Source organism: Fukomys damarensis, unplaced genomic scaffold (genome assembly GCF_012274545.1).
Source record: "Fukomys damarensis isolate Sample0158 unplaced genomic scaffold, DMR_v1.0_HiC HiC_scaffold_7, whole genome shotgun sequence".
In the NCBI taxonomy this organism is placed as follows: domain Eukaryota; kingdom Metazoa; phylum Chordata; class Mammalia; order Rodentia; family Bathyergidae; genus Fukomys; species Fukomys damarensis.
The window spans coordinates 17,316-28,324 of NW_022900919.1; the positions used below are offsets into that span (position 1 = coordinate 17,316).

Below are 11,009 nucleotides of genomic sequence, written 5' to 3' on the forward strand. Positions count from 1 at the left end.
AAAAAAAAAAACAACCACAGCTTAGCAGAAGCTATCAAGTGAGCGATATCATCCAGGCCGGGCTGTCAAGACGACCAACAGATTGAACACGGTGTGCAAGAGAGAGAGGAATCAAAGCCCACATGGTCAGTGGGCTAAGAAACCGAATCAAGACAGCCAGTGTCATGGCCAGAGAGAACTCAGATTGGGGAAGGTGAGAAATCAGATCCCCTCTGGGCCGTTTTCAGTTTGAGACACCGCCAGACACCCATGGGGAGACACGAATGCACGTTTCAATCTCTGACACTGGACTCGAGGAGCGAGGGGAATGTAAACACGGGGCAACCAGCATCTGTGTGGTTTCCAAGCCATGGATCTGTGTAAAATCGCCTGGAGGAACAAGGCCCTGGAGAAAGTATCTGCACTGAATCCTGAGGCCCTCCAATATCTGAAGTCTGAGAAGGTAAAGGAGACTTAGCAAAAGAAATGAAGCAGAAATTCTTCTAAACCTATTGCACAGATGCTGAGGGGAGTCCATGCACCTCAAGTCCTCACATGCTCACGCGCGCGCACACACACGCACACGCCTGTGTATGCTACACAAGACCACCGTCTGAGACGAATTTATTCTGTGACCACCAGGGGTCGCCTTCTCTCAGCACCTGCCGTCCACCAGGCCCAGAGGAGATCCCATGGGGTAGGACTGATACCCAGGGCCTGAGGCTCACAGAGAGGCCAGAGAGGCCGTCTTGACCAAGGCGGTCAGAACTTCTTCCCAGAGCTAATGCCCACGCCTTCAACCAACCTCTTCCAGGAATGGATTTAAGTTTAGGAACGTGCCGGTGGCTAGAGCAGCCGAGACTTGCAAGGAACAGGTCTAGGACCGATGTCACCACACCAGCGCTCAGACCCACCTGAATCTCCTGACCCCAAGTACAACTAGGAAGCCCCGCCCTCCTCCCACTCAAGGCCGTCAACCTCTCCTGAAGCTACGGGGGGGACAGACGACATCACAGGGCTCTGCCACTCACGCTGGAGTGCTCAGCCTAACAGAAGGACACTGCTGAGGAGGAGCAGGAAGTGGCTCTCAGCAGGCACAGCCCAGAGTCTGCAGGCCCAGGCACCCAAGCCAGCCCACAGAACCTCTGGGCCCACCTGGGTACGACCAGGCATGGGCCCAGGCCGGACCCAGCCCAGGCAGGTCGGGAGGCAGACGCTGGACCACCCTGCGCTCTTCGTAACAGCAACTCTAAGTGTCGGGCATTTCCTGGCGTGCTGACGAAGGCCACACAAGGGCCTCCGCGACAGGCGACACTGGTTGGTGGTCGGTGGACGGACGCAGACCGAGCAAGGGCACCCTGGAAGGGGGACAGTGAGCGAGCCCCGCCTCACTCAGCCCCACTAGGGCAGGGTCCACCTCCACACAGAAGGAAGGCAAGACCTCTGCCGGTGCCACTGCTCCCGAGAGAAATTCTGAGCGAGCCTAATTCCAAGCTCAGGACAAGAAATGGGAGTGCCAGCAGTCCTTGTCATTTTGTACAGGGATCCTTGGGCAATTGCTACTTTTCTCTCACTGCTCAGACAAAATACCCGGCGCCCAAGGTGGGAGGGGAAGGGGTTTAGGGGACTTACAGTTCATAGAGGTTTCAGTCCATAATCAGCTGGCTCCAAGACAGGGATGGCAAACAGACATCGCAGAGGACAAACAGCATGGTGCCCATGCGGCACCAAAGGCCGCAGTGACTTTAACAGCATCTTCCTGCCCCTTTTATCCCAGTCAGACCACCAGGTGCAGGGCAGCGCCAAACTAATCACTCCCTATAGCGGTTTAGCAATCTCAGGCCCTCAGTGCCAGATTCACACATTCCAGACTCAGCCACCTCTGATAAAGAAAGTCCCACCCCATCCGCACGAGGCTTTGGGGGACATCGAAACACAAACCATGACAGGTTCATGGCACAGATGGAGGCGGAAGCTCCATTTCTCCAGTGCTTCCTCTGCTTCCTGTGGCAGCTCACGGTTCTGCACGACAGAGACGCGGAGACCAGGAATATCCAGCAACTTGCGCACAGCCTCCAGCCATCCAGGGAGAGGGAGGCCTGCGGTGCTGTTGCTAAAGAAGGTTTCCTGGGCATGTGGCCCTGAAGGCCAGTTGGCGGCACCTACAGACAGCACAGCAGGAAGACACCGGGGACTTGCATCTGCACCACTGGGGGCAGGCTGCTCCCTTAGTAACACCAGCTCACTGCTTTCGCACCGCTAGGTGTCAAGGGCACCAAGGCGGGGCTCTGCGCAGCCACTGGGCGCCACAGAGGCCCTGAGCGCGGCTCTGGTGCCGGGGAGCCTGGATCTGCAGGGATGTGCTACACCCACTCCTGGGCGTGATCTGCCCTTCACAGCAGCTCAGTGGACAGACACTGTTCCCACACGGCCTTGGCACCATCAGCTCAGCTCCTGAGACCCCGGCTCTGGGCCCGTGGAAGGTCCCGTGCCACACTGCCCATCGGGGCTCGGAGAGAGGCTCTCAGGGTGCACAGCCGCCAGGGCCTGGGGAAAGTGAACCCTGAACTCCAGATCGGAACCGACCCCAGCCGTCCTTCCGCAACAAAATGGGCATGAAAATCTTTCTGAAAAAGGAAAACAGCTTACCTTAGACAGACTACGTACTAAATTGTATCCTAATATTTTAAACCACTATGAACAGTTTAATAGAGCAAACTTGAAAGCTTCTAACAGTGAGTTTTTACATAAGTTCAGACTCTTTTATACCGTTGCTTTTATTCCTAATAAAAATTGTCTCAATGTGGCCTGGTCTATTTTGCATTTAACTAAGAAACATTCCAACAGCGTTTGGGAAAAGTACATGACTCCTATCCATGAAATTAGTTTTGTTTTGGAACCTTTAAAATGTCAAGTGGCATTTATGCATTTGCTTTTGCTAAGATCTTTTAAAATCGGTTTGGAAAAGTTGTGACTTTTGCATTAAATTTACAAAGGCCCTACAGCAATCTCAGGTTGGCATTCCCCCCACTCAGGGCCCCACCAAATCCAGGGACGGTGGATCCAATTCCGGTGCGAGGTGCCACAGGGAGAGGGAGGGTGGGACACTGCTCCCCGTCCCCAGGGTCCAGGAAGGTGACGAGCGGCCCCCCGGGCATCCTCCTCTGCAGCGTGTGCCCCGCAGTCTGCATCTTCTTCAAGCCTCTTGGGCCTCTGCCTGCACCCTCCTGGTTCTCCGGCCTCTGCGGCTCGTTCTCCAACGTTCACCGATTTCTGCTTTCTTCCTTCCCTCAAAAGAACCCTTTTCCTAGGCAACGACAGACCCACAACTGCAGTCCTCGAGGAAATGCACGATCCCCAAAGGGCTGAGGGCTTCCCCTCCACGGTCAGCTAACCATCTGCTGCACCACAGTCCCAGTTTCTCCACAGAGGTGCAGACCCACCTTTCTAAGAGGGCACGCGCCGCCTCTGCCCGGAGGGTCTGTCCAGCCCCCGCCTCTGCCCACTCCCACCTCCGCCCGCACACCCAAGGCCCTCTCTGCTGATGCCATCTGCGACGGGGCTGGAACTCTCGAGACTCCTTCCACTCACTCCACTCTCTCCCCGCCATCTACTTTCTTGCCAGGTTCTGCCAACGTGGGCTCCAAACGCCTCCTTCATTGGGTGATTCTCATCGTCACAGCCTGACACCCAGTTTCGGATTCGGGTACAAAATCTGCAGTCAGCTCTGGTGGCGCAGCCCTGTAACCCCAGAGACAGGGAGGCTGAAGCAGGAGAGCTGCAGGTTCCAGGCGGGGCCAGTTAGCAAGATCCTGTCTCATAATTAAAATGTTTTTCCAAAGGCTGGGGATGCCGCTCAGTGGTGGGGTGCAAGGATGTAATCTCTGGTATAAAATAAAATAAAACAAAGCTGAGCGAGCCTAGGAGCGGGTCACACCTGCCCGACTTCATCTGCCCAGTGAAAGGAGACAGGAAGAGCGGGGTCGCTGTGCCGGGAGAGCTGGCGCCCAGATGGGACAGCAGCCAGGGCCTCCGGAAGCAGTGTCCCCTCTCCGTGCAGCGTCCGCTCTGGAGACACAGGCAGCGGGCAGTGCTGCAGCGGCCCCCACTCCCCGTGACAGCCACTGCCTTTGAGCGACGTGTGCATGGGTGCTGTGCGCGGTCTGCTCCCCTACAGTCCTACACTGCACAGTGATTAGTGAAATTCAAGAGTGGGCTGCCACCCACACCCAGGTATGGCCCGCTACTCACAGTCACCCTCAACCAGCATCTGCGCCCTGAACCCCGCCACAGCTCCCTCTGCAGAGCACGCCCCACTGAGCCCTGTGGCTGTGCGGAGGGACCTCAAGGCTCCCCCGCCCCGACGGGCGCACAGTGACCCTGCAGCATCGCCAGGCTGCCCAGCCTGGCCTCCACCTCGCGGAACCCTACCCTGCGAACCCGGCACGCACGTTTCCTGTCCGTAGCACCTCCCACCACGGCCTACCCACTCCAGCCGAGTTCACCTCCAGCGCGCTCGCGGAGTCTGTGCTCCCGGAAAGCGTGTCTGCGCATGCGCGTCCCCCACCGGGCTGAGGACAAGAATCAGACCCACGGGTCTCCTCTTCTCACAGGCACCCACGCAGCACAGTGTTCACACACAGAAGCTGAAGATCGTGAAATAAAATGGAAGCAGGGATGCAACGTGGAAAGAAGGAAGAAGTAATAAAAGGTCTCTTCTCACAGGCACCCACTCAGCACAGTGTTCACACACAGGAGCTGAAGATCGTGAAATAAAATGGAAGCAGGGATGCAACGTGGAAAGAAGGAAGAAGTAATAACATTACTGGATTTATAACCTGCGTCCCCAGTGCTGTGGTGGTGCTCTACAGAACTGCAGCTGGGAATAGGCAGGTCTTTGCGCACATGCCCAGCTCCTTCGCTGAGTTTAACTAAATTCAGCAAGTACACCTGGCCCCGAGCCGTGTGCGGCGGTGCGATCTGTATTCTTTACAGTGCAAAGGACTCTGCGCCAACAGGCAGGCAGAAGTGCCCTGCAGCGGGTGCGAAAGCCTGATCGCTTCTGTTTACCCAGCAAATTCTCCTTGCCTGGCTTTATTTTCCATCGCTATGGCCTCCCATTCGCCTGCCCTCTTTCTGTTCTGGCTCCAGCCTGGGCGGCTCCCGCTCCTCAGCCTTCTTCCTGCTGCTTAAAGTGATCACCACGGATGCCCACGGGAAAGGGCAGTGAGACCAGAGGGAACCACAGGCCACGGGTTTGGGACGGGAAAGAGAGCCGTGAACAAGGAGGCAATAAAAGCTTGCTCTGAACAGGGCTGAAACTTCCACAGGGCTGGCCAGGAAAATCACCAGGACGCCAGGCCCCGGGGCAGTTTTTCCAGAACTGCAGCGCTCTGGTTCCCAACCAGCTCTGCCAATGAACACGCAGCAAGGGTGACCCCCGTGGGCCAGAGACGCAGATGTTCTATGGAAAGGGGGCCCTTGTCCGTGGAAAGTCGGCTTCGTGGTGCAGAGCCGGGAAGTGTGCAGCAAGGCCCAGGCAGCACTGCAGGAAGGAGGAAGCAGCCTGGCCGAGCCCCACGCCTGCCCAGTGGGGACCTCCAGACCTGCTCCCTGTCTCCTCTCCATGCCATCGGCTTCTCTTTGTATCTTTTCCTGATGCCTCTGCACCCCAATCCACCGAGGATATGAGTAGAGTTTAAAACCTGACGCAGGTATCAAGCACAGCAGGACTGTGCCCTCCCAGAGAGTTGCTGTGTGGAGCCCTGGGCGGAAGCTCCCATGCCACACCCCATCCTGTGCCCCAGGGCCAGGGACACCTGTTTCCTCTCCAGAAAGGAGACTAAGGCACCCACCACGAGCCCAACACCAGGTGACCTGAAGACAGGCCACGGCCGCAGTGCCGGAGCCCAGCCTCCAACCAAAAGGACCGGAGCTGTGTCTCCCCTGGGCGGGTTCTCTAATCCACCGCCCCTGCGCAACACAGGATCAAAGCGGGTCTGTCTTCTGCAGAGACTGCAGTTGGCTCTGCGGAGGCAGAAACCACTCCGTAAGCCTCTGACAGTCTCTGTAGATGGACTTTAGGCAGCAAACATCTCACAGAAGCACAGGGCTTTAACTGCCAACCACTGACTCCACGTCCCAGTTCCGTCAGAGGTCACTGCGTGGCCTCAGGAGATCTGCTGTGCTCTTCTGGGCCTGAAAAAGCACGGCTGAGAACAGCCATCTCAGATGGTGTCTGTGAGTCGGCCTGCACGTCCCTGGATCTGATGCCTCCTCCTCAAACGCGTGACCGAGTCTGCGCAGACCACAGACAGCCATCCCACAGCCGTCAGTGTGAACGGTGAAGCCAGGGGATCCCTCGGCCACACAGAGGCTGAGGTGTTGGCGGCCACTGGCTGGGCGGCAGAGGACACGGGTGCCAAGGGAGGGGAACCACAGACAGCGAGCTCTGTGCTCACCACATAGGTGGCTCAAGGCCGGCAGGGCCCTGTTTCCCTAACACCGGTACCAGCGGCTTCACCAGCAGAGCGTCCACTGCTACTCTACACTGCTGGGTTCAAAAGAGGAAATTTCAGCCTCGGAATAACACATTTCGATGAGCAAAGTACATGCAGACTAGGCTGCGACTTCAGTTTCCTCAGTTTCTGGTCCTGGGTGAATGAACTCACTGGCTTCCGCTGTCTCCTCTTGAGCCAGGAGCCCAGGACCCTCCGCCCACACACGGCGAGTGTGGGGCATCTGGGTCCAGACCTGCACTGCAGACTCATTCACCTGGGACTGGCTGGTCCTGTGGGCTGGACTCCAGAGTGGGCGGCGATGTGCTTCCCTGATGTTATCAGAAAGGCACCTCTAACACGAAGGGGAACAAGCAAACCGCCGTAACAGGTCTGTGCCTCCCCTCCCGGTCCCCTCCATGAGCGACCCCTGGGCACAGCGGGAGAGCCGCACTAGAAGGTAAAGCGAGCGCTTCCTCACCCCGACCGCCTCCCGTGCCCAGATCTGAGAACCCGGGCCCCCACCCCTCCGGCAAGGCCCACCCACCCGAGGGCAGCCACCATCCCAGCTTCACACAGCGCATTCCTGGAGCACAGCTGGGATCTGGCTGGGGCTCTCTATGCAGACAAGGATGAGAATAAAAGCATTAGGCTCTGCTTCCCGGGGCCTCACACTGTCCTCTGCAAATCTCCACCAGAAGGGCTCGCTCTACCTTTGAAATATTCCAGAGCTCGAGAGTTTAAACCAGGCCACGCTGATTTTGTGGGCTTTTCCAGGCTTTGACAGCGTAATTATATGCAGGAGTCTGTGCCACCAATTTCCTCTTGGCTGAAACGTTTCACATCTTTTCTAAGCACACGTTGGGGTTAGGTTTGGGGTTTTTTTGAGTATATGCTATGAATAAGACACGAGCTTACACCCAGCCGTAGGAACCTTTCCACCACGGGAAGATTTCTTTGTCCAAAGTTCAGCTGTGACTATTATGTAGCCTCGAATACACATGCACAAACCTAGCTCCAGATCAGGTCAGCCAGAACCACAGAATGTGATCAACAAATGCAAACTAGCCCCGCTGCTGAAAGGTTCAAAGGAAGAAAATAAAATAATTCAAGGAACACCAAAAGGTACAATGATTTCCGTGGTCTTTCTGTTTTCCCAGGCCTTCTCACTGTGTAACAAACAGCCGATGTCTCCGGGCTGCAGACAGGCCCGTGTTCTTTCGAAGACAGACAACTCGAGACCAAGTGTCAGCTCTGCTATTTTGTGAATGAAACATGAGATATTCTGTCTCGAGTAAATAAATTCACTAAAGTATGACCCTCACAGGGCACTTAACCTCGCACCCTCAGTTTCCTCATTTTTAAACTAAAGGCAAAGCACTCCTATGTTTTCATAAAGATGCAAGCAAAGAATGCAGGCTTCGATGGAAGCCTGGCAAATAAAAAGCGCTCCATAAATGCTTGCTCGCGGACTGTCCGACTGCTACACATGGCTGCCTCCCACCGAAGTGCAGAAGGTGCCACGCAGCCTCCTGGCCCCGGGTGGGAGCTGAGATCCACAGACCCTCGTGGGTCCCACGGAAACGGACAAGGAAGAGCGGAATGGCCACGCATCGATTCCTACTCCGCAGAGCATGCCCTGCCGGCTGTGACCTTCAATCCCCACCAGGGTCACGGTGACCCTTCACTGAGCTGAGGAAGGCGCTCCACAGAGCCGCCTGAACAACAGCTGAGTCCTGCTGTCGGGGGTCTAGGAAAGGACTTCTGGCGGCCCTCACCCAAGGCAGCGCCTCCAGATGTCACTGAAATGCTAAAGATTCACACCCAGGCCGGGTGGCACACGCCCATAATCCCAGAACTCTGGAAGGCTGAGGCAGGAGGGTCTGTCAAAGTCAAGACCAAACAGGTGAACTCAGCAATTTATCAAACCCTGTTTCAGAATTTGAGGAGGAGGATGGCTCGGTGCAAACACAAATGTTGAAGACATACAGAGCCCTCTATTCTTATGAAGGTAATCAATACTTTTCTCAAATAAAACACATTCCCACTTGAATTCCAAAAGATGCATGTTTTCACACCTACTCTTTACCTTCTACATTACAGGGTTCTAACATCTCTTTCCTTAATACAAAGTCTCCACTTTTGAAGAAAGACACTATTTTCCACCCGGCTAGGAGCACTGAAATGACAGAGCGCCGTGTAGGGAGTTTTCATAAGGTTACTTGGGAACACACTTCAAAACTCAGACTGCACACTTACTCTTTATAAATAGAGAAAAACAACATTTTCACCTGTGGTGCTCTCGGTGCATTTAATATTACTTGGTCAGAATAATTTCCTCTGAAATCTTAAGAGAATAAGATGAAATAACCTGATACAGACAAGAGAAAAGACAGAAGGAGACTGCACACACAGACCCACAGAGGCACCCACAGGCACACACTGAATGTGCAAACCTACAACTGAGTTGGCACCGAAACTCAGCAGCTCCTTGTCCACAGGTTCTGCAGCAGAGATTAACATAGCAGCTCACAGACACAGACGCCAAATAGTTGTCTCAGCGATTCTTGGTGGCCAGCCTTATTTATCACCTCAGCAAATGAGACGCACTTTACTGTTTTGGAACCTGAACGTCACGCCACAGGTGCAGGCACTCACCTCAGGAGCCTCCCCAGGAATCACGGCCTTGCCCTGACCTCGTCTCTGGCCAGGAGGAAGTCGGGCCTAAGCCCAGAGGGCCTGGCTTCCACTTGTACAGAGACGACGGCCTCTAGTCCCGAGCGACATGCTGGTCTGGTAACGGCTAATCATCCATCACGTGGGCCTTGCATGTCACTGCCAATGTATTTCTGACAGCATTTTGCAATGTGCAGTTTTGAACCAAGGTTCACCAAAAGTGACTGGCATGTAAAACAGCCTTTAGCAGAAATGCTGCTCTGAATCTATACTTCATCTCAGATATTCTTATTGCTGTAACTTATATCCCCCAAGTGCTTTCTCATATTAAGCTGCAAAGACTAGAAACAAACTCTGTTTGAGTTAACTGAGCATCCACAGCCCAGGGACACCGTCTAGGGAAGAGGAATTCTCCTTTCTGATGCAGGCCCCCATCAGAAAGGAAGACAGTGCTGGAGAGCTGGGGCGCAAAGCAGGGGACCCGAGGTGACAGCTGTCCTCACCTTTTCCTCTGTGGCTGTCCTCTCTCCCGGCACTACCTTGGCCCTGACCTGTGCACCTGAACGTCATCCCGCCCCTCCTCCTGCAGAGCTCAGGAGACGAACCAACACTCAGTGTGGCGGTGACAGCCGCTGGCCGGGCGGACACTGCAAGCTGTGACTCTCACTGAAATGGTGGCTTAAACGTCCTCTCCCAGTTTCCTCCTGGGAGGGTGACTTCAAAGGAAGAATTCTCAGCCTGATGAAATGGGAATTGCCCAAACCCACGAAGCTCAGAAATTCAGCTGAGGTCAGAGCACCAACTATTGGTGAAAGGCAACTTGTAGGATCTGGCCGGTGACCCCGTGCAGTGGCTCCACCCACCCGGGGAAGCGGGCGCTGCACACTCACCAGGCACACACACATGATGCAGGGGTTGTCTGTGATGAACGGGATCTGGAGCTCCTCCCCTTCATTTTCACATTTTGCAACAGAACCTGCAATGAAGGAATGTTTGAACACTTGCGTTCTGCTCAGGGGCCTTACCATGAAATCTTCAGGGGTCACACAGCCCTTCTTGACACACTGCCCACATTTCAGAAATCCTTAATGAGTTTCAAGTCATCAGATTTACCAAAACAAATCTCCCCAAATCTATTTTAAATATCTGTATTTTAAAGTCCTTAAAGGAAAAAGCTAGCGTGGGTAATTTTCTGCTCGACCTGGTTTAGGCAAACTCCGAGTATCTCGCTGGGTGCTGAGTAACGTCTCCTCCTCTGGGAAGTCATGTCAACGACAAGCACACCCGCGCACACAGACATTCAGATCCGGGCCTCAGGGAAGGTTTTCCTGCGACCAGACGGAGGCCTTCACAGGACAGGGCTCAGCCTGGCCATGCAGGGCTGGGGGAGCCCTCTCTCTCTGGGAGGGGACTAGGATTCCTTTCTGCCCCTCAGCAGGGCGTAGCCTGCTCCTCCTGGCCTCCTGTCCACCCAGGCGTCCTCACCAGGCAGACAGACGAGAGGGACAGCTTCGGGTGGGCACTCTGGGGACGCTGTGTCATCCCCCTAGGGAGGGGAAGGATGGGGCTTCGGGTTCACAAGGACATGAGGGGCCGCAGTCAGAGCAAGCACCAACCACCCTGACACCTCACCACAGGTCCCCAGCCCAGGTCCCCTCAGTCCCTGATCCCTGGCCCCAGTCCCCTGTGCTCTTCTACCCCTGCTCCCCACCCTCTGCCCCCATCCCCAGCTGCTCCCTGCTCCCTTTCCTCCTGCTCCCCCGTTCCCTGCTCCCCCGCCCCCTCCCAGGCTCCCCAGTTCCCTCTTCCCTGGCCCCTGGTCCCCCACATTCAGCTCCTATAGTCCCCCACTCCAGT

General features: G+C 55.4%; 1 protein-coding gene across 3 annotated transcripts in view; it reads right to left on the minus strand.

Moving 5' to 3' along the window:
• The window catches only part of LOC117285189 (BMP-binding endothelial regulator protein-like), a 27,598-nt gene that overhangs the window by 15,470 nt on the left and 1,119 nt on the right, over positions 1–11,009 (minus strand). For 2 of the 3 annotated variants that reach the window (XM_033761022.1, XM_033761021.1), the window contains exon 2: positions 10,043–10,128. In XM_033761022.1, the coding sequence (XP_033616913.1) occupies positions 10,043–10,128 (86 nt within the window). Of the gene's footprint in view, positions 1–10,042; positions 10,129–10,353; positions 10,587–11,009 lie in introns of those variants that run through there. The other variant, XR_004516146.1, reaches the window with a different exon arrangement.